This window comes from Phyllostomus hastatus, unplaced genomic scaffold, assembly GCF_019186645.2.
Source record: "Phyllostomus hastatus isolate PE091 unplaced genomic scaffold, TTU_PhHast_1.1 phas_contig_29, whole genome shotgun sequence".
Classification (NCBI taxonomy): domain Eukaryota; kingdom Metazoa; phylum Chordata; class Mammalia; order Chiroptera; family Phyllostomidae; genus Phyllostomus; species Phyllostomus hastatus.
In genome coordinates, this window is record NW_025333835.1 from 28,350,234 (window position 1) to 28,372,746 (window position 22,513).

General features: G+C 42.2%; 1 protein-coding gene across 2 annotated transcripts in view; it reads left to right on the top strand.

The window, feature by feature from the left end:
• SLAIN1 (SLAIN motif family member 1) overlaps window positions 1–10,670 on the top strand; it is a 59,183-nt gene extending 48,513 nt beyond the window's left edge. For both annotated transcript variants that reach the window (XM_045839108.1, XM_045839109.1), the window contains 2 exons: window positions 6,834–7,116; window positions 9,586–10,670. In XM_045839108.1, coding sequence (XP_045695064.1) covers window positions 6,834–7,116; window positions 9,586–9,661 — 359 coding nt within the window. In that variant the 3' untranslated portion in view covers window positions 9,662–10,670. The remainder of the gene's footprint in view (window positions 1–6,833; window positions 7,117–9,585) is intronic.
• The last annotated feature ends 11,843 nt before the right edge of the window (window positions 10,671–22,513 follow it).

A 22,513-nucleotide genomic window follows, 5' to 3' on the forward strand; every position in this document is an offset into this window, starting at 1 on the left:
CTTCAGTTCTGCCAATGATCCTGTGGGGTCGTTGCTGCTGTCGTTCCCATTTTGCAGATGAGGAGACCATTTTAGATAGGTTGGAGCCAGTTTGCACAAGGCCACACAGGTGAAGGGGCGGACGTGGAAACAGTTCTGATTACCCAGAGTTTATGCTTCTGACTACTCTGATACTCTGCCTCCCGCACGCTGTTCTTCTCTCCACTTCAACCAGTTTCCTCTTACTGCCTGTAAAATACAGCCCGGACACCACTCCCTGTGAAAAGGTCCCGTTGGTGACCCCGACTGTCCCAGGGGGGCCCCCACGACATATCTAGACTGGGTTAGGTGCTTGGTGCTGACCTCTGTTCTTCCTTGTGTCATACTTCACTGTTTTCATCTTGTGTACTGACTGTCACCTCCCCCTGGGCTTGGGCCATAGTTTATCTGATTTTCTGACCCCAGTGCCTGGTACATAATGAGTTCTTAGTAAGTGTTTGAATGAATGAAGACAAGAATGCTATAGGGTTTATCGCCAGGCTTGATTTGTTAGTATTTGAATTAATGCCTTGCATGAGGACACTGAAGACAATCTGTGCACTTTGCTAATGTGGGACACAGAAAGGACTACTGACTGATTTTATGTCGGGAGGTTAGGGCAAGGGGCCAAGTAGACCATGATGGTGTCCGAGATAAACACGCAGTTTTATGCTTCATGTTGACAGTTTACAAAAGTAAAGTGTGTAAATGTAGGATGGGAAAATAGGGTTTGACAGTAGCAAGTATGGGGATGATTAGGAGTTTCTGCCAACTCTCAGTCAGTGGGGGCCGGTAACAGGATTTGAGTGCCGGAACATGGGTGTAACCTGAAATACAGCAGAGCACCCTCTGCAAAGAGCGGCCGGGGTTGCGGTGCTCAGAAACGGTGGGGGCGTGGCAGGGGGGCACAGGGAGCAACTCGCACGAGCCCCCGGGGACGAAACCTGGAGCAGTTTGAGCCACAGAATAAATAATTACATTAAAGGATTATAACCCATAGATTAAAATAAATAACCATGGGTTTATATTTAATTGAGTAAGTCAATGGAGAATAGGGAAAACTATTCTTTACATTAGAATTCCAATTGACAACGGTAAATGAGAGAAAGTAGGAAAATCATTGTTAGCCAAGCGTCATAACGAGAGGAAAGAAAACCCGAGAAGAGAGTTGACGTGTAGAAGAAGGTCAGTCATACACTTGACTCAGATCCGAGGATTCTGCCCTCAGTTACTTTTATTTCTAAGCATTCAGAGCAGAATTCTCTCTGAGTCCCACGTTTACCTAATGAAGATCCCTAGTTCTGGACCATTTTACTTTCCGGAAGGAGCACGGTGGAACAGAGAGAAGCTGGAAAGGCCGCGTGATGCAGAAGGAGTCACGCTGGATTACTAGTGTGCAGCGTTTGAGTTTGGATCTTAATCACAAGTTACGTGTTCTTTTTGATTCTTTCTTTCTCACTTGTAAAATTAGGATTATGTCTAATAATTTAACTAGTTTCTCTATATGTTAATTATTTTTTATTATGGTTGACATACAATAGTTTCAGGTACATAGCATAGTGATCAGACATTTATATAACTTACTGATTCCCTGGATAGGTCTGGTTCCCATCTGACACTACATGTCGACACTACAATATTATTAACTACACTCCCTATGCTGGTCTTTACATCCCCACGACTATTTTTATAATCGGTAACTGTACTTCTAATCCCTTCACCCTTTCGTGCAGTCCTCCAATTCCCCTCCCATCAGGCAGGTGTCAGGAGGCTTTATGTCTATGAGTTCGTTTTTGTTTTGATTGTTCATCTGTTTTGTTTTTTAGATTCCAAAAAGAAGTGAAATCATATATACTATTTGTCTTTGTCTGTCTGACTTATTTCTCTTAGCATAATATCTTTTAGGTCCATCCCTGTGGTTGCAAATGGCAAGATTTCATTCTTTTTGTGGCTGAGTGATATTCCATTGCATACATGCACCATCTCTTATTTATCCGTTTGTCTGCTGACAGACACTCAGGTTGCTTCCATGTCTTTGCTTTTGTGAATAATGCTTCAGAGAACATAAGAGTGTACACATCTTCTCGAATTAGTGTTTTGGATTTTTTTTTTTTTGGATAAATACCCGGAAGTGTAATTGCTGGGTCATAAGGTAGTTCTATTTTTAATTTTTTGAGGCAACTCCATACTCTTTTCCCTGGTGACTGCACCAGTCCACACTCCCATCACGTGTCTGAGGGTCCCCTTGTCTCCTTGTCCTCTCCAACACGTGTTTGCTGATTTTTTATCCTTTTTTTAAATTTTAATCATTGTTCAAATACAGTTTTCTCCCTTTTACCCGCAATCCAGCCCCCCCCAACCCTCCCCACTTCCCTCCCATTACCACCCTCCCCCTAGTTTTTGACCATGTGTCCTTTAAGTTTGTTCCCGTGAACCCTTCCCAATGTCCCTTGAAATTCCCTCTTCTCTCTCCTGTGGACACTGTCAGCCTGTCCTCTATTTCAGTGTCTTTGGTTATATTAATGATTTTTTATCCTTGCTTTTCTTCTCTATACCTTGCTTTTCTCATGGAAAATCTCCATGTGTTGATTTTTTTTTGTGATAGTCTTTCTGATAGGTGTGAGGTGGTCTCTTGTTTTGATTTTCCCTGATAATTATTGATATTGAGTATCTTTTCACGTGTCTGTTGGCCGTCTGTATGTCCTCTTTAGAGAAATGACTATTCAGGTCCTTTGTCCACTTTTTTAAATCAGATTGGGTTTGTTGTGGTTTTTTTTTTTTTTTTTTGGTGTTAAGTTATATGAGTTCTTTATATAATTTGGACATTAATCCTTCATCAGATGTATCATTGGTGATTATCTTCTATTTAATAGTTTTTTTTTGTTTTGTTGATGGTTTCCTTTGATAAACTCTTTAGTTTGATATAGTCCCAATTGTTTATTGTTTTTTTGTTTTCCTCACCTGAGGAGACACATCCAAAAAAATATTGCTAAGAGTGATGTCACAAAGTTTATTGCTTGTATTTTGTTCTAGGCATTTTATAGTTTCAGATCTTACATTTATGTCTTTAACCATTTTGAGTTTATTCTGTTATATGTTGTAGGAAAGTGGTAAGTTTTGTTCCTGTGCATGTATGTGTTCAGTTTTTTCCAACAGCATGGATTGAAGAGACTGCCTTTATTCCATTGTATAATACATTCTCGCCTTCTTTGTAATAAATTAATTGACCACATAGGCATGGACTTATTTCTGGGCTCTCTTTTCTGTTCAGTTGATCAATGTGTCCGTTTTTATGCCCAGTGTATGGTGTTTTCATTATGATGGCCTTGTACAGTTTAATATCAGATAGTGTGATTCCTCCAACTTTGTTCTTCTTTCTCAAGATTTCTGTGGCTATTCAAGGTCTTTTGTGGTTCCAAATAAACTTTAGTTTTATTTGTTCTAGTTCTGTGGAAAATGCTGATGGTATTTCGATAGGAATTGCACTGAATCCATAGATTATTTTAGGTCATAGTATGGGCATTATAATGATGGAAATTCTTCCTATCCATAAACACGGGATAGCCTCCCACTTATCTGTATCTTTTTCACTTCAGTGCCTTACAGTTTTAGAAGTACCGCTTCTTTTTTTAAAAAACTAGGGTGGTTATCCATTGTGTATTGGAGAGTTAATAGGATTAATAGGACTATTTCCTAAATAACTGCTGTAATATTTCAAATGGTACTGATTGGGATTTCACTGAACCTGTAGATAAATTTCAGGAGTATTGGTATCTCAATAATAAGTCTTATAATTCATTAAAATAGAACATATCTTCATTTATTTCAGTCTTTTCATGTTTCAGGAAAGTTTTGTGGCTTTCTGTATAGAGGTTTCATAAATCTATATTTAAATTTATTCTTACGTATTTGATTTTTTAAATGTTTTTTCTAACTTTAGTTTCTATGAGTATCCTGGTGTTTAGAAATGCAGTTGCTTTTTGTATTTTAATGTTGTATTGGTGACTTTGCTAACTTCATGTATCCTGATAGTGTTTAAATTTGGAATATACCCAACAGAATGAGTGAATGTAAACAGCAACACATATTCGCAAATGTTTGTAAAACTCCAAACCAGAAGTAACCCAGCTTTCCATCATCGTCAGAATAGGTTGTAACATTCATATAATACAGGTGAATCTCAGAAACACGGTCAGTGGAAGCAGCCAGACACACAAGAGAACACACCATGTAATTGCACTTGTGTGAGGTTCGAAGTAGGAATGTCCAGTCTGTGCTGATGAAAGTGACAATAATATTGGGTTGGCCAAAAAGTCCATTTAGTTTTTCTGTAAAATAAGAGACTCATTTTTCATTTTCACCAAAAACTTGATTAATTTGGATATTTTGAGAATGTCAGCTATCTCTGGCTATTGGCTTCTTGTGGGTAGAGGCCAGGGGTGCTGCTAAACATCTTCCAAGGCATGAGACAGCCCCACAGCACAGAATTATTTGGCCAAAATGTCAATAGTACCAAGAATCTTCACAAACCACTTTTGACATGTTCCATCAGTCACAGCACCTTTTCCATGCACTACACAAACTTTTCGTGTTTCAGTTGCATTTTTAACTTTCTTGAAATAATAAAGCATAATATGCCTAAAATGTGTATTTTTCTTCCATCTTTGATATTAAAATGGCTGCACAAAAACTCACCGATTTTGATGCTTTTTAATGCATGCTGACATGAAAGCTGTCACAATACGATCTAACAAAATTGTTTCGAATGAAGGTAAAGACAGCTAAGGACTAGGAGAGCCATCATATGGAAAAAACTTAACAGCCTTTTGGCCGACCCTGTAGTTACCTTTGCGGGGCTGTGGACTGGGGAAGGGACATGAGAGAGCCTTCTGAGATGCCGGTCATGTTTGGTACCGTGATGTGAGTAGTGGTTACATGAGTGTGTTCAGTTTGAGATTTCCTTGTACTTAACGAGTATGTACTTTGTGTATTTTGTTTCATAAGACATAGGGACAAATTCATATATTAATTTTTTTTAAATTATTTTTTTAGCAGTTTTTAGGTTTACAGAAAAACTGAACGAGAGGTATAGAGTCCCCATACATCTTCCCATGACCCCCCTTACCCACCCTGCCAGTTTCCCCTATTAATAATATATTGCATTCGTGTGGTATAGTGGTAACAATGGATAAGCCAGTGTATTGACCTATTCACGGTTAGAAGCTACTGAATTGAGTTGTAGAGTTGGTTGCAAAGGATCTTAGAGATGACTTGCCAGCCAGAAACAGATTATTGTGCCCCCAAACTTGATTGCAACAGAACTATAGCAAAATCCTTATTTTTGCCTTCTTCTAGACCTTATTTTTTATTGACTTTGACTACTGTCCATGTACATCAGCATTCCTACGTATAGATTTCACTTACTATATAATTTAAGAAAATATTTTCAAGAGATATATTAAACTGTAGACATTTTTCTCCCCTATTTTTATTTCAAAAAGATATTGCATGTTCTGTACTTAAGTTCAAAATCAGCTAAACTGTTTTTGGAAAGCAGGGTACGTCCCGGTCAACTGAGCGGTGGGTGCCAGGCAGTGAAGGCCCGGAATAGCGCACAAAAACACCGCGCGGGGCTGCATGCGAGAGGCCCCGTTAAATAGGGCTTCAGTTATCTCTTGGAGAAACGCATCAGAGAATTCAGTTTGTGCTTCTTAATGTGAAACGATACATAATGTTGGGCCCGTGCCTGGGTGAAGTGTGTGTCTCACCCAGAGCTCCCTTTGTTTTTGCTCTCGTGATCACGGTAATGACAGGCTAGCCCAGCCGAGTGGTCACTGCGTGCCGTGTGCTCTCGTAAGGCTGCACGTGGATGAACTCACTCAGTCTGCCCACCGACCCTGTGCGGTGGGTAAACGGCCCGAGGGAAGCTCCTTAGGAAGCGTGTCTGTGATAAGCTGTACTTTGTACTTACTGGTTCACCTCTGTCTTCCTGTGTATAATTACAGCTCAGTGGTCCCTTGTTTCGTTTTTGTAAAATCACCCCAAAGTAACCATCAGGAAATCCTAACGTCTTCCAAGCAAGCAGGGAAGAAATTGTCCTGTGAGAATTTAAATTTGTTTAAGGAAAGGAGGTGGTTCTAAGAATATATTATAATATATTATAATACATTATTATAATATATTACATATATTATATATCTTATATCTTATATATCTTATATATAATATATAGTATAATAACATATCATAATAATATATTATATTATTATATTATAGTTAGGCACTCAAAATTGTTGCCCATTGACAGAATAGAAGATTCTCTTGTCAAAAACTAGAACTTTTGCCACACCTGGTGTGGCTAAGTTGGTTGGGTGTTGTCCCATAAAGTGAAAGGTCACGGGTTCAATTCCTAGTCAGGGCACATACCTGGGTTGCGGGTTCATCCCCCAGGTCAGGGGACCTACGAAAGGCAACTGATAATGTTTCTCTTTCACATTGATGTCTCTCCCCATCCCTTCTCCTCTCTCTAAAAATAAACAAACAAATATAAAATCTTAGAAAAAAATTAGAATTTTCCAATACTAAATGATGTGTGAAGTATTAGAAAATTCTAATTCTTAACAAGAGAGTCTTCTATTCTGTCAATTGGCAACACTGTAGAATGAAATACAGTAATATAAAGTATATATTAATAATTTCATTTATATATTCACACATCTTTCAGACAGTATAGGTGTTTTGAACGTAGCATTTCCTAAGTTGGGCAGCGATGGATTCTCTCTCACTTGCATGTCATTCCTCATTTTCTCTTCCAGTCCCGTCCCCAGGTCAGCTCCAACACAGAATCCACAGCGTGGGGCATTTCCCCGTGTCTGTCCGACAGCCTCTTAAAGCTACCGCCTATGTGAGCCCGACCGTCCAAGGCAGCAGCAGCATGCCTGTGTCCAACGGCCTGCAGTTGTACTCCAGCACCGGGATCCCCACGCCAAACAAAGCCGCCACTTCCGGGGTGATGGGCCGCAGCGCCCTTCCAAGACCTTCCCTGGCAATAAATGGGAGTAACCTGCCTCGAAGCAAAATTGCACAACCTGTTAGAAGGTAAGAAACTTTGCTCCTTGGTCTAGATGGCTTCACTTGCAGTTTGAAATCAGAAATCGCTTCTGGCTCCATTTCGTCCTTTCCTCGGTCCAGCCGGACCCTAACAGCAGGCCACACTACCCTCTAGGGCCTGACTTGTGTCCCTCTTCCTGTGGAAGGTGATGGGGCGCGGGTGTCCCTGTGTGGTCAGGTCCCCCCATCTCTGATCTCATCCCCACCCTCCCTCCTCACTTGACTCCTGATAACCTGTTTGCATTGGCTTTGCTTTACCAGGGAAGCTCCACTCCCAGAACACTTGCATTTTCTTTCCTTTGCATAGCTAGAACCCCCTCCTTCTGTCCAAAATTGCAGCTCCTCTGAGTTTTGCCTCCTCCTTCCCCTTCTCCGTGTTCTGTCTGTAGCAATTGTCATCATCAGTTGGCTCCATATTCTACTTACTGTTTTACGTGCCCTGATTCTCCTCACTAGAATGCATGTTCCCGAAGGGGGCTGGCTCATCTTTGTGTCATTGCTGTATGTCCCGCACAGGGTAGGATTGCAGATGGTGTTTGAATCAGTAATTTTCCTATCAAAATGAGCAAAACTGTGTGAGGCATATGTGCGTGTGCGTGCACATTTCCATCACATTCATGGTTTAAAAAGCATCTTATGATACTTAGCTGGGTTTTGTTAGCTTATGTAGGTGAGTGGGTTACGGTTCAAGTAACATTTTGTTTTTCAAAATTCTAGAGTACTTGTAGGCACATTTTAGATAAGATCGTGGTCCTGAGATACCCTTCTTGAACCTAGGTATCCTGGAATGTTTATGGTCAAAGAGATGCTCTGTGAGTGTGGGCTGAGGGGAACACAGAAGGTGCGACAGTGGAGGCAGTAGCACAGACAGCTGTTACAGGAAGTGAAGGCATCAAGGAGGAGAGGGTGGGAACCGTAGGAAACATTTGAAAGGGGTTTGGGAGCAAGTAATTTTTTTCCATGCATTGGTATGTATAAATAGTTTTATTTTCTTAGTAGAAGTAATAGGTGCTCAAAAACAAATCCAGAAACTATTGAAAAACAAAGAAGATAAAGGCTGGCTTGTACCCCTACTCCCCAGATAGAGACAACTTCGGTGCGTGTCTGTTGATGCGTGGGTCACTGGCCAGCAGTGATCATGGAACGCTGCGGATGGCTCAACGAAATGAGAGAAAAAACATGCACAGAGACAGACTAGTTTCTGTGGAGAAGTAGGGACGGAATGGCCACCCCCTCTAGTGGGGAGCAAGCCGATTTACCGTCCAAACCAGCTTTTATAGGGCTCGTTTTGCATAATAATTCAGGTAAAGTACTTACTTACTCATTACGAGGAAGTAAGGAACAATAGATAACAAGGAACTCTGCAGGTCTATTTTGAGTCAGGGTCAAAGAGCTTTAAGACTTTGAGGAACAAACTAACTTCCTCCTTGGACCTTTCTCATTCAACTGAGAGCATTCTAAACAAAGAAGGTTTCACAGTAATTTACATGTTCTTTCTTAGGCCTGATCACCCAGGGAATCGGCCCTTTTCAGCATAGAGCTGCACCACTCTGTCATTGTTTCAGGCTTAGGTGGAGCAAGGGAACTAAGGCAACCAAGAGATAAGGAGATTTTCTCCCAGACATGAGAACTCAGGCTATGTCAAAGCCGAGGAGCGAGGATCCATCACCCCCTTTTGCTGTAGCCCCCAAAATCCTTCTTTGGGGGGCCTCCCACGTGATCGTGCCTGTCTTAGGTGGTTCCCCCCTTGGGGAATCTTACTGTCTTTGGCTAACCGACCAAGCTTTGGGGTTCAGTTATGAATGAAGCAGCAGAAGCAGCGCTCCTGCCAGGGAGATAAGCTATTGTCTCCTTGCTGGCTTATGGTTCCAAGGGCGTTCCCTTAGCCTAGGCGGGAGTTACAGCTTCTGATACCAGGCAGGGCCGTTCCCAACAGTCGGTCTCGTCAGTTCTGGGTTACCCTCCTCCGGTACACGCAGAGCTGTGTTTTGTGTGTGGCCGGACAGTTATGTGACACAGAGGTAAATAGGACCATCTATTCGTCCTTGGCTACATGTCCCCAACACCTGGGAAGGTTGTCACTGCCAAACTCTATGGGAAGATATTTTCTCAAAAGTAAGCAAACACTGGGAATTATTCTTTTAAATTTTTTTCATGTTAATTTGCTGTTTGTATTCAATGAAGTGACCATTTCTTTGGGACCAATTTTTGTTGAGTTTTTCTATACAATACAGTAAGGGTGTTAATCATTTTTCACTTAATGCCCATACAGTGTGCCTGGCACTGTGCTGAGAGCTGGTTTCCAGCAGGGGGCGTGCTGCAGCGCTCCGGAGTGTGGAGCACGAGGTGCGCTGGGGGGCGTGCCCACAGGCTGCCGCTGCCGAGAGACGGAGGGAAGTGAGTGATGGGACTCACAGGGCGATTAACGGCCTCTTTCCTCCTTTCCTACCCTTACAGTTTCCTCCAGCCTCCAAAGCCTCTATCGTCACTCAGCACTCTGAGGGATGGAAACTGGAGAGATGGTTGCTACTGATGCAGTTTGTGTGCCCTTGAAGAATGGGGAAAAGTGGAAATGAGGGTTGTACGTATTACCTAGCTGGCTAGGTAACAGTGGATGTTGGGATATTCTTTCCCCTTTGCATCTTAACATACCTACTGCATTGTTTTTCAACGGACCAATCACCAGAGACTAACTATTGCACTTAAGCATTCGCTGGAGATACTGCAGTGCTCTCGGATCCATGCCTGCAGTCGGGGACCCTTAGACCTAGACGTTTTTGTAGAACTGCTACGTACCTGGACACTCTTGGAGAGAATCGAGATGTATCAGTAATGCTTTCTTTGCCATATGAGGTTTTTAAAGTAACTTGTTCACTTTACTTACGTGTTCTAAACATCTTCCCATTACGTGTTCTGTATTTTAATACATTGCATATTTACAAATATGTTTTATCAATGTATGTTTGGAAATTTACTTTTTTATAGTTTACAGGAATTTTATTTTTTGTGCCTATTTCTTTTTACACCTCTGTGAACCACTATGAAACAACTTAAATTTTGTGCCATAAAAATATTTTTGTGGTAAGGTACTATTTTTTTAGCTCTAGGGATAATATCAACAACAATCCACCATACAATTTGAGAGACATAATTTTATGTTGAACGAGCACAGTGTAATCGGAGGCATTGCGAGGAGACAGCCAGACAGCGAGTTAAGTGGTCTTGTCTTTTTCATTGTTAAATTCATTGTCATACATGGGTTTCGTATTTACAAAAGGCATCACAAACTCATTGCACTTAATATCTGCAATTTTGCTACTGTACCACAGCTAATTTTCAATCCTTTATTACAGAGGACGAAACTGTAATGTTTTATTAATTAACAATGCTTCTGGAAATGAAGGCATTTTCAAGCAAATAAATCTTTTTGATAGACCTTTTACAAAACCCATTTGCACTAATGAATGCTTTTCTTATGGTATATGACCTAATATTTGTTACTGTGTACATGCTGTTTTGGAATGTTCAGAAATAAAGACTATTTCAGCAATACCAGGTCGTGCACGAATGTGCAGCATAAACAAATGTTTCTCTACAGTTGTGAAAGTGGTGGTGGTTGCTACATTCTCACCAGGGCATTTATGTCCAAAGCAGGCAGATAGAATATCCACGTTTGTAGAGACTGTTTCTTTCTCTAAAATACTTGTGAGGTTCAGTTTTAGTTCCAGTTGGAAGGGCTGCTGGAGCTCACAAGTGGCTCGTGGCCCTGAAACCCTTACGGATGAACACCGTCGAAGATGATTTCCGTATGTTGTAGGGGTTTAACTTGAAATACTTCCTCAGTGTCAGTACAATAGCAGAATAGTATCTTTATTCCACATTGTATGTGATGTTGGTGGAAAGCTTTTCAGCTGAAGGTACAGTCACGGAAAGGTTATGCAAAGGTTTTCATGCTAAGCTTAAGGAAAGAGTTCTGCCTAAGGTCAGTGGAGACTTGTATTTTTAAAAGTGTGCCTTGATATAGAATTCTATCTAAAAGACTGGCTTTCAAGTACCTTTCATTGTACTTGAAGTGAAATGTGAGCGGGAGGAGGAGAGAGGTCACAGAGGAAGCAGTGTTTAAGATGCACTTCTTCAGGGACAGGACTTGTGCTAGGCGCTCTGTGCACAGTCATCTAGCTCTGACAATCATGTGCTGTTACCACAGTTTAAAGGGCCTGAGCCCAGGAGATGGGGCACTCACCTCGTGCGCATGTTTAGCCAGTGGACAGTGAGGCTGACTCCCGAATCCAGGTTTGCCTGAGCTCAAGGGTCTCCTTTTCCCTCTCTTGTGCTCTCTTCCTAGGAACATGTGCAGTTAGGTTAGTACATTTTTTTAAATGAGTTTATATTCTGCTGAGGAAATTAAAGGATTCAGTTCATTTTCAATCAAATGTTTAATTTATATTTCAAAAACTGTTTAGTCCTTGGAATAAACAAATCACCACATTTTAGACTTGACAGTTCAACTGTTCAGTTAAACCATAAACAAGCCAGTAAACCACAGTCTGCTGGGCCTAAGAGCCATGCCAGAAAGGGGAAGGGAGGTTAAGGAAAAGCTGAGAGACTGGAGTGCGGGGAGATCACGCTGACACGCAGGGTCCGGCGGGCAGAGCTCATGAGGGAGCTGACACTTGAACAAAGACTTGGAGCCAGAGAGAGGGAGTTAGGCCTGGAGCTCTGGCACGGCCTCCTTTCCCTGGAGTTCTAGGGAACACACATGGTGTTAGTGTTTTCACAGTCCCGTCCCCCGCCCCCCCGCCCCCCCGGGATGGCGGTTAGCAGTCTCTCTAGCTGCACCGCAGAGAACTCATTATGGGGAGACCACGGATGCCCCAGGGTAGCCGGTCTCAGTAGTCCCCACCTCAGCAGCGTCCGCGTCTCCTGGGAACTTCACAGAAGTGCAGATTCCCAAGCCCTCCCCAGACTTACTAAACCAGCCCTCCAAGTGACTTGCAGAGCCCCCTTTGCGACAGCTGCTGGAAAGGAGGGAACCGCCTATGCAAAGGCTTAGCGCAAAGCATGCTGGGTGTGTCTGAAGAAGAGCAAAGAGACCGGTGTGGCTACGAGCGGAGGGAGCAAGGACGTAGAAGACATGGGGTCAAGAAAGGGGCCAGATTGTGCAGGGCATTGGGGTCACAATAGAACCAGTCTTACTCTGGACTGGGAGCTAGCTGTTCATGGTTTTAAACAGCAGAGTTCGTTGTTTGACTTATTTTTAAAAGTATCACCCTGGGACTTGGTGAGAAGGGACGGTAAGATGGCAAATGTAGATTAAACTAGGCAAAAGGTGACGAATCGGAATAGAAGGACAGCCGTGGAGAGAGCAAAACATGGTCAGCTTCAGGATACGGACTAAAAGTAGAGCCATCAGGACTTCTTTATGGATTCGAAAATCAAAAATTCCAAACATTTTGGGCTGGCAGTTAGACGGATGGAGTTTCTCCCATAGGATGGGCAAGGCTGTGGTGGAGTAGGTTGGAGAACTCTTATTCTGGCTGAGACCGCCAAGGTGAGTTTAGGCAGATAAAGAGGGCTCCGGACTGCGACCTGGGGCACGGACACTGTCTGCCTTATGTTAGTTCCGCATGCTGGTGACAAACTGGGACCCACACAGGAGAGATCCTGAGCAGCCTCTCAGACATGGAAAGGAGTGGCGGGGCTGGGTTAACACAACAGCCTGGTGTGGCTTACGTTTGATTGGTTAGCTATTGCTGCCTGGCAGCCCCACAAAATTCAGGGGTTTCAAAGGGTATAATCTCACAGTATCTATGGGCCTGGAATTTGGCCACAGCCTAGCTGGGTCCCCTGCTCAGAGTCTCTCACAAGCTGCAGTCAGTGTGTTGGCGGGGACTGCAGAGACTCGCCCGGGGAAGAATGTTTCCAAGCTCACCCACGTGGTGGGTGGCAGGATGGATTTCCTTGCGTGCAATCGGCCAGAAGCTGCCCTCAGTTTCTTGCCACTGGACCTCTCCTCGGGCACTTGCAACACAATGACTTGTTTCCTCAGAGTGAGCAAATGGGAAGAGTAATTGCCAGCGAGATGGAAATCAGGTACGCAACATTTAAAGTTCACGTCTGTACACACTGTATCGTACTCACCACCAAAGGTGTAGTTGGCACACATCACTGTACAGTTAACCCCCATTACCCACTTTCCCTCCCCCACCCCCTTTCTCTGAGAAACAGAGATCTGTTCATCTGCCTCTATGAGTCTTTTTTTTTCTTGTTTTTGTTGTTATATTACACATAAGTGTGAAATGCTGTTTGTCTTTTTCTCTATTATCCCCATTTTAAAGATGAGGAAATTCAGGTACAGAGAGGTTAAACAACATGCCCAAGGTCACAGAGCTATTAAGTGCCCAAGCCTGGATCTGAACTCAGGCTTTTAACCCCAAAGCAGTAACTTCAACAAATGTGAATTTAAAATACACTGTATATGGATAATGGGTTAAAGAAAGTCAAGGATGGAAGGAAGCGCAAGGGGCGGGGTTCCTTACAGAGGGAGCAGTAAATATAAATAATATATGCAAAGAACAGACGTTAAATTGCTTCATGAATTCGGGATTGTTTCGTCTGCCTGCATTGCAGGGTGCAAGGGAGTCCTGCCTGGTGTGTCTCAGTGGATTGAGCACCGGCCTGCGAACCAAAGGGTCACTGGTTCGATTCCCAGTCAGGGCACATGCCTGGGTTGCGGGCCAGGTCCCCAGTGGGGGGCATGGCAGAGGCAACCACACATTGATGTTTCTCTTCCTCTCTCTCTCTCTAAAAATAAAATCTTAAAGTAAGCTGAAGGCATGGGAAGGATCTAATTTTGGAAAGGTCTTGTAGCCCATGCAAAATGAGAATGGGGAGCTGAATCTCTCTGGGGGAAGACTTGAAGGCAAGATTGCCATGGTTTTGATGGAGAAAGAGGTGAGTGGAGGGAATTAGTGCGTACAAGATTGTCGGGAGGACAGGTGGGCCGGATGGGCCTCTGAGAGCAGCTCCTCGTACTCCACCGCAGACCAGGAGACCTGCTAACGTTGCCAGAAACAAGGAAGTGGGGGATGGGAAGCTGCCCCAGGGACTCTGAACCTCACTAACACACTGTCCCACAGCTGGGGCCCAGGGGTCAGGACACTGCCGCCTCCAGACTGTGTCACCATGCCCTCCAGATCTGCACCAACTGAGGGGACAGGCCACAGGCCCCATGTGTCCTACCACTGAATGTGGTAGACAGACAAGGGGATCTCTGCCGGTGATTCCTTCAGAACGAAACCAATGCTCCCACGGCTGTGCTTACCAGTCAAAACCTCAGATGCCCCCGAACCGCCCTCTTTCACCGCAGGGTCCCTTGAGCACATCTGTAAACCTTGCAGCAAAGAAGGCTACATAAATGTATCAAATCCACACACTGTACACCTTTAATTTATGCAGCGTTGTATGTCAAATAGATTTAAAATTTTAAAGACATAAGAAATTACATTATGATAAAGAAGTCAACCCAACGAGAGGATAGACATCTATAAATATTTATGCACCCACCACAGAAGCACCTAATAGACTATAAAGCACGCACTGACAGTCCTAAAGGGAGAAATGGAGAGCAATACAATAGCGGGGGACCTTAATACTCCACTTTCCTCAATGGATAAATCATCCAGGCAGGGAATCGATAGGGGAACATTGGCCTTCAATGACACATTAGAGCAGATGAATTTAACAGCTATTGCATAATATTTCATCCCAGATGAATAAAATGCACATTCTTCTCGAATGCACATGGAAAAATTTCCAGTATAGATCATGTGTTAGGCCACAAAATAAATCATAGTAATATAAGGTTGAAATGATATCAAGCACCTTTTCTGGCTACAATTGTATAAAACTTAGAAATCAATTACATGAAGAAAACTGGAAAATTCACAAGTATGTGGGGATTAAACATGTTACTAAACAACCCATGAATCAAAGAAATTGAAAGAGAAAAAAATACCTTGAGACAAATGACGTGGAAATACAATGTACTGAAACTTAGAGAATGTGGCAAAAGCAGTTCTAGAAGGGAAGTTCACAGAAAGACATACCCACATCAGAAACAAGGAAAGTCTCAATAAAAGGAAAAAACCTAACTTGACACTGCAAGGAACTAGAAAAAGAACAGATAAAACCCAAAGTTAGAAGAAAAAAAAACCCAAAGTTAGAAGAAGAAAAAAACAAAGAGCATAAATAAATGAAATTAAGACTAAAAAGACAACAGAAAAGGTCAATGAAATAAGAGTTGGTTCTTTGAAAAGATAAAATGACAAACTTTTAGAAAGACTCACCAAGAAGGAGAAAAGAATTCAAAGTCAAAATGAAAGAGGAGACATTTCAACTGATACCACAGAAAAACACAGGATCGTCAGAGACTATGAACAACTGTACAATAAAAAGTTAGGCAAATAGAAGAAATGGATGAATTCCTAGGACGATACAACCTAATGAGACTGAAACATGAAGAAATAGAAAATCTGGACAGACCAGTTTCTGGTGAGGAGACTGAGTCAGTCATCAAGAACCTCCCAACAAACAAGAGTCCGGAACCGAACACCTTCATCGGTGGATTCTACTGAACATTTAAGGAAGAGTTCATACCAATCCTTCTCAACTTCTTCCAAGAAACAGAAGGGGAGGAAACACTTCCAAACACATGTCCCGATGCCAGCATTCTTCCGATACCAAAACCAAAGGGGGAGACTCCAGAGAAGAAAATTATAGGTCAATATCCCTGATGAACATATGCCAAAATTCTTAACAAAATGTTAGCAAACCAAATTCAGACATACATTAAAAGGATAACACATGCCAATAAAGTGTGATTTACTGCAGGGCTACAAGAATGCAAATCAGTCAATTGGACATACCACATTAGCAAGATAAGTGATAAAAATCCTACGATCATCTTAATGGATGATCATAGAGAAGCACTTGACAAAATTCAACTTCCATTTATGATAAAAAAAAAACCCTCTTAACTAAGTGGGTATAGAGGGAACATACTTCACCATAATAAAGGCCACATATGATAAACCACAGCTAACACCATACTCAGTAGTGTAAAGACAAACCCTTTCCTCTAAGATCAGAAATGGTACTTGGATGCCTATTCTTGCCATTTTTATTCAACACATCAATATTGGAAGTCAACCAAAGTAATTAGGGGAGTGGGGAGGGGGGGAAGAAATAAAGGCATTCAAATTGGGAAGTAAAACTGTCACTATTTGCAGATATATATATATATATATATATATATATATATATATATATATATATATGCAAATAATCTCTCTATATATAGACTCCTTCCAAAACTTAGAATAAATGAATTCAATAAATTTGTAAGATACAAAAATTAATATACAAATATCAGTTTCATTTTTATATACTAATAATGAACTATCAGCAAGAAAATTTAAGGAAACAATCTCATTTATAAGTGCTTCAAAATAATACCTGTTAAACTGGCAAAACATTAGTGAAAGAAATTGAAGAAAACACAAAAAAATGAAAAGATATTCCAGGCTCATGGATTGGAAGAATTTACATGGTTACAATGTCCATACTACCCATAGCAATCTACAGATTCAATGCAAATTCTATCAAAATTTCATGGCATTTTTCTCAGAAATGGAACAAACCATACTAAAATTTGTACAGAACCACAGAAGACCCGAAATAGTCAAAGCAAACTTGAGAAGAACAAAACTGGATACATTATGCTCCCTGATTTAAACTCTATCACAAAGTTATAGTAATCAAATTACATGGTATTAGCATAAAAACAGGCACATAGATCAATGAAACAAAGTGGAGGGCCTAGAAGTAAACCCACATATACATGCTCGGTTAACTTACAACAAGAACACAGGGTGCAGGAAAGTCAGCTTACATTGTCCATGTGGAAAAGAATACAACAATTCATAAATAATAGTATGAGAATGAACTGTTCTGTGTCCACAGCCGCAAACTTACCTGTGCCCCACTCTGTGCAACGGGGAAAAATCATCTAATCGTGTGGAGAAAACTGGAGAGTCACGTGCAGAAGAATGAAACTGGAGCTTTATCTTATACCATACAAAAAAAATAACTCAAAAATGAATTAAAGATTTGAATGTAAGACTTGAAATCATAAAAAAACTCCTAGAAGAAAACTTAGGTGGGTAGGAACTTGACATCAGTCTTGGCAATGATTTTTGGATTTGACCCCAAAAGCAAAGGGGATAGGTAATAGCAAAAATAAACAAGTGGGACTATCCATCAAACCCATAAGCTTCGGCACAGATGATTTTCAAGAAATTAGAAATACAACTATCATATGATCCAGAAATTCCACGTCTGTGTGTTCATCCAAAGAAAAGGAAAACATCCATTCAAAAAGATATATGCACCTCTATGTTCATTACATAGCTATTTACAATAGCCAAGACACGGCAACAATCAAAGCGTTCATCAACAGATGAATGGGTAAGGAAAATATTTTTATATAAGGAAAATAAATTATACATATATATATGATTTTATCCACCCATAAAAAATAATGAAATCTTGCCGTTTGCAACAACATGTACCTTGAGGGCATTACAGTAAGTGAAATAAGTCAGAAAAGGGCAAATATATGATTTTCCTTATATGTAGAATCTGAAAAACAAACAACAACAACACTAATGACAGCTGAGCTCAGAGACGCAGAGCACAGACTGGCGGCTGCCAGAGGTGGGGTTAGGAGTTGCGATGTGGGTGAAATGAGCAAAGGGGTCAAAGGTACAAACTTTCAGTTTACATAAGTCATGGGGATGTAAAGTGCAGCGTGGTGGCTAGCAGTGCTTCCCCATTGCACCAGCAAGTTCCACCCTTACTAACACCTTAGAACAGTTTTCTTTATGTACTTCTGTACTCTTCCCGACTGCGCCCACGGCTCTATAAGTTGCTCTAAGGGGGGAAAAGCTCATACAGATACAGAGAACAGATTGGCTGGTGGTCGCCAGAGGCATGGAGTGGGAAGAGGGAGAAACAGGTGAAGGTGGTCAAAAGGTAAAATAAATAAGTAAAATACCATAAAATATGGAGATATGGCTTTTCAATATATTAGCTTATTTAGCATGAAAAGTCATATAAAACATATCAGAACTTTATTTTGCTAACTGCTCCTCCTCCTTTTACTGCATGATATACATGTAAATATGAGAAATTTGAGGCTTTCTAATTAATAGCTATAGAATGGCAAACAATAGTTCCAATAACTTTATTAGTATTCTTTTTAAAAAAATAATATACAAGGGACTCAGTAATAAATTCACATTTTGTGTTTCCAGGTATCTGGTTAATTTTGAGAAGTATAAGATTTCAGATTTAAGACTGTTTTAAAGATTATACCTCCCAGGTTATTTTTATTGCATAATTAATAAAACAAATATGAGGGACTTCAAAATCCTGCCCTTTTTACCTTTTCATGAGACTCAAATGAAATCAAAGTTTTCTGATTACAGTTAACATTCTTCTTATAATGCAAATTTTATACCTTTAAATCCAGCAGCTAAGCCTGACCTGACCATCTCTGTATTTTGCTCATCATTGTTCTTTAAACCTTGTGAGCACAAGCTCTCAGTTTGAAGCACAGTTGGATAATTATCACGAAGAGTTTAGAACTGCCAGGACTTTAGGGCTCGTCGTGACAGGTGCCCTGAAAGTTTGTGACCCAAACTCAGTGGGAAGAAAGTCCTGACGTTTTTGCAGCCAGCAGGCAAAGTTATGTTGCGCTTTGCTTCACAGTTAATTGTAAAATATAAAATTAAACTTGGGACCATTTACTGTATTAGTTTTCAACTGCTGCACAACAAGTTGCTATTAACTCAGGGGCTTGGAACAACACACGTTTATTATCTCACCGAGGTCCAGGTTCTCTGCTCAGGGTTTCTCAGGCTGAAATCCAGATATCCCCTGGCCAGGCTTCCCTTCTGAAACGTGGGGCCTTCTTCCACGATCATTCACGCTGTTGGCTGAGTTCACATGCTTACAGTTGTAGGACTGGGTCCACTGCTGTTCAGGGTGTCTGTTTGGGGTCCACCTCAGTTCCTAAACACCCCACTTTGTCACCCAGTTTTCTCTTTTTGCCTCAAATCTCCTTCTGGAGAGGCCAGGATGCCTTTAAGGGCTGCTTTGGTTAGATTTGACTCACCTGAATAATCTTCCTATCGATTAGCTCAGAAGGCAACAGGTCGGTGATGTGGATGCTCCACTTTATACAGCTGGTCAGAATGCCCACAAGAGGGAATTACACAGACTGTACACTAGGGGGCAGTCAGTAGTCTTGGGGGGTGCAAGTTAGAATTATGCCTACCACATTGGCCCATTGCGTAGACGGTGAAATGAACTATCACAGGCCAGGAAATAAGGCGACATACTAGTGAGAAAAAGGTTAAGTGATCTTCTCTAGCTAAGACATGCATTTGTCACATTACTCCCATCAGCTGGGGCTTATGCCATTTACACTTCACGATGACCAATTCTTCATGTGCAGGGGTCTTGCTAAGGATCTGTGCAATCCTTTCTAATATTTTCTATCTGTTATCTTCTGTTGTATTTTATGACTTTTAAAAAGAAAGCTGATCATGACTTACAAAACGAAATTTCACAAAATGGATTTCTTGATCCATGATTTAAAAAACAAAGTCTTAAGGGACAAATTTTATTTTAATTACTAATATAAAAGATTTTTATTTATAGAAAAACATCACTCAAATATATTTGTGCACAAGTAATTATATCAGAATAAATTAATATAGGCTAAATTATAGGCGCAGATGGGTCCACAAATGCATATTCTCCCAGTTAAAATCATCACAGGACAACTAGCAATACCATTGTAGTCCACAGGAGGGCAGCATCTGCTCTAGGAATATTTTAGGCTTCACTTAACCACGCTGTCTTCCAGAGAGCACGAATTCTGGTTAAGTGAATTATTCATCGTGTACTAGCATAAGCAAAAAGGGTTTATGCTTGATAATTGTGAACTGGCCCCATCAAAAGCAAAAGAGCCATGATTTACTTTTTGTCTGATCCAGGAGAATTAACTGAATTATTTTATTTCTTCTTTCCTCTTGCATTTTTTCCACTCCATTTCCTTTTTCTTTTTCCCTACTACTACTATTATTATCATTTTTTGGTCCGTCCTGTCCCTCTCATGCCTAGTTCTCACGCTGGTGGTCCACGTAAGGCCAAATAGCCACAGGCCCTGGGGAAAATGGCGGTCATCAACATTCGGTTCACTGTGAAGTCACTGTTCCCACACCGAACGTGACCTCTGCCGCCTACCTCTCTTGCTATCTGTGCTAACCAGCGGCTCTTGCGGTGTCGCTTTTGTGAACTGACACTATGACAGGAGAGTAGGAAGCTGGGAAAACTTCTGGGCAAGTGGAGTAGGGAAACCGAGACAAAAAATTAAACAAGGCCAAACAATTTGAGGAATTTACAGCCAGCTGGTGGGTCACAAGACCTTATCTTTCCTAATCGAGGACACTTGAGAGCAGGCAGTTTCTACCTCCCCTCTCTAACCGAAGGACACGTAGCTTACATCTCCCTGCTCTGGGAAACAGAGAACAGGTCTAATTAGTGCCACGTGTGCCAGCCAAACCCGAGGACAGGCGAAGTCAGGGGAGCATGTAACAAAAGCCCCATTAGAGACAGACAGACCCAAGATAGAAGTAAAACAGTGCAGCAGATCAAAGAATAATCTACGCCCCCACCACCCCATATGCTCATTTTGATGCATCCGGATATAAAAGTACACCTAGAAAGCTGATGAATGTTTGGCTGAAACCTTCCCCTAAGATTCTTGCCCGCAAGAAAAACATAAGATAAAACACCCTTAGGACAAAGACTCAGTTCAGGCTTGCCCTAGAGCACGGCCATGCGCCTTTGTGGGCATGAGCTTCTTATTGCTTCCTAAACTCCAAGAGTCCCCTCGAGACTTGCGGCCAGGGGAGCAGTGGGCAGCGGCAGCTCGTCTCAGGCTTACCCCGATCCCATCTCCAAGGCCCGCTCTTCTCTGACGTCCCAGTGAGCTAACAGCAGCCCCACCTTGGCTCACTTCTGTCACTGTGACCTTCTGTGACCTTCCCTTCCCAGTGACCTAAGAACAGCCGGTCTGGGCTCACACCTTTCCTATAACGTTTCTAGGGAGACAAAGCAGAGCACGGCCTAGGCTCTCTCCTGTTACGTCTTCAACCCTGAGTCCTCCCTTTGCTTCACTGTCCCCAGCTTTAGTAAACATGCTCTCACAGTCACCTGGGCTCCTGCTGTGACATCTTTCCTATGGGATGTCAAGAACCCACGCACCACAGGCCAGCCTGAGGTGGTCCCTCTCTGGGCAGGTCCCTGTGCGGAACGATACCACTCTCTTTACTGGTGTGAGAGGGCCTCCTGCCTGGAGATGCGTCCCGATGCCTCATCAAGGGTTCGTGCACTATTAGGCCCTTCAGGACTTAACTCTAATCATGGATATAGAAGGAATTGTACTGTTTTGAATCCCTTCTTCTCTCCTTCACTCTGGACCCACTGCAATCCCACCTTAAAATCATGGACTGATTTAACATCGCCCTGTGACTCATCAAGGGGAAATGGGCAAGAGCACCCAAATGTTGTGCTTAGATATGGAGTGAATTCCCTTCCCTTTGTTTTCCTTAGCCCCGTGTTGTCACAGGTGGTAACGCTGACCTGCTGTGTGTATTTGTTTCAGATGATTCTACTTTGGGAGGGGCTGGGTTAACCAGCTGAGTTTCTCTACCTTTTCAAAGAGCCTAAAGTCAGCTGAGTATAGCTCCCTACTCGGCTTTCATAGTGTTCTACTTGCCAGTGTGTCTCTCAGAGAGGTTTCTCAGTTGACCTGCCTTCTCTTGTCTTTGGGCCTCTGTGTTGGTTGCTTGCTCTGCTCAAAATAATGTCCCCACAGCCCTTTCCTTGCCTTCACTCCCTGCTTCAGGAGTGCCCTGAGGTTGATTCTGGGAAGCCTGGTCTGTGGCTGGGGTGTCTTGTGGCCCCTCATCGTGTAGCACTGGAGGTGCCTGTTGACTTGTCAGCCTTTCTCAGTAGACCAAGGGTGTCAAGTTCATTTTCACCGGGGGCCACATCAGCCTTGAGGTTGCCTTCAAAGGGCCAAATGTAACTTTAGGACTGTATAAATGTAACTACTCCTTAACAATTAAGAGAGAGCTCGGCGCTGCCGCTGGGTAGACACAAGCCGGGCCAGATGAAGCAAAGTGGAGGGCCGGATTCGGCCCTCGGGCCTTGTGTTGGCCACCTGTGCAGTAGACTGAACCCCTTTAAG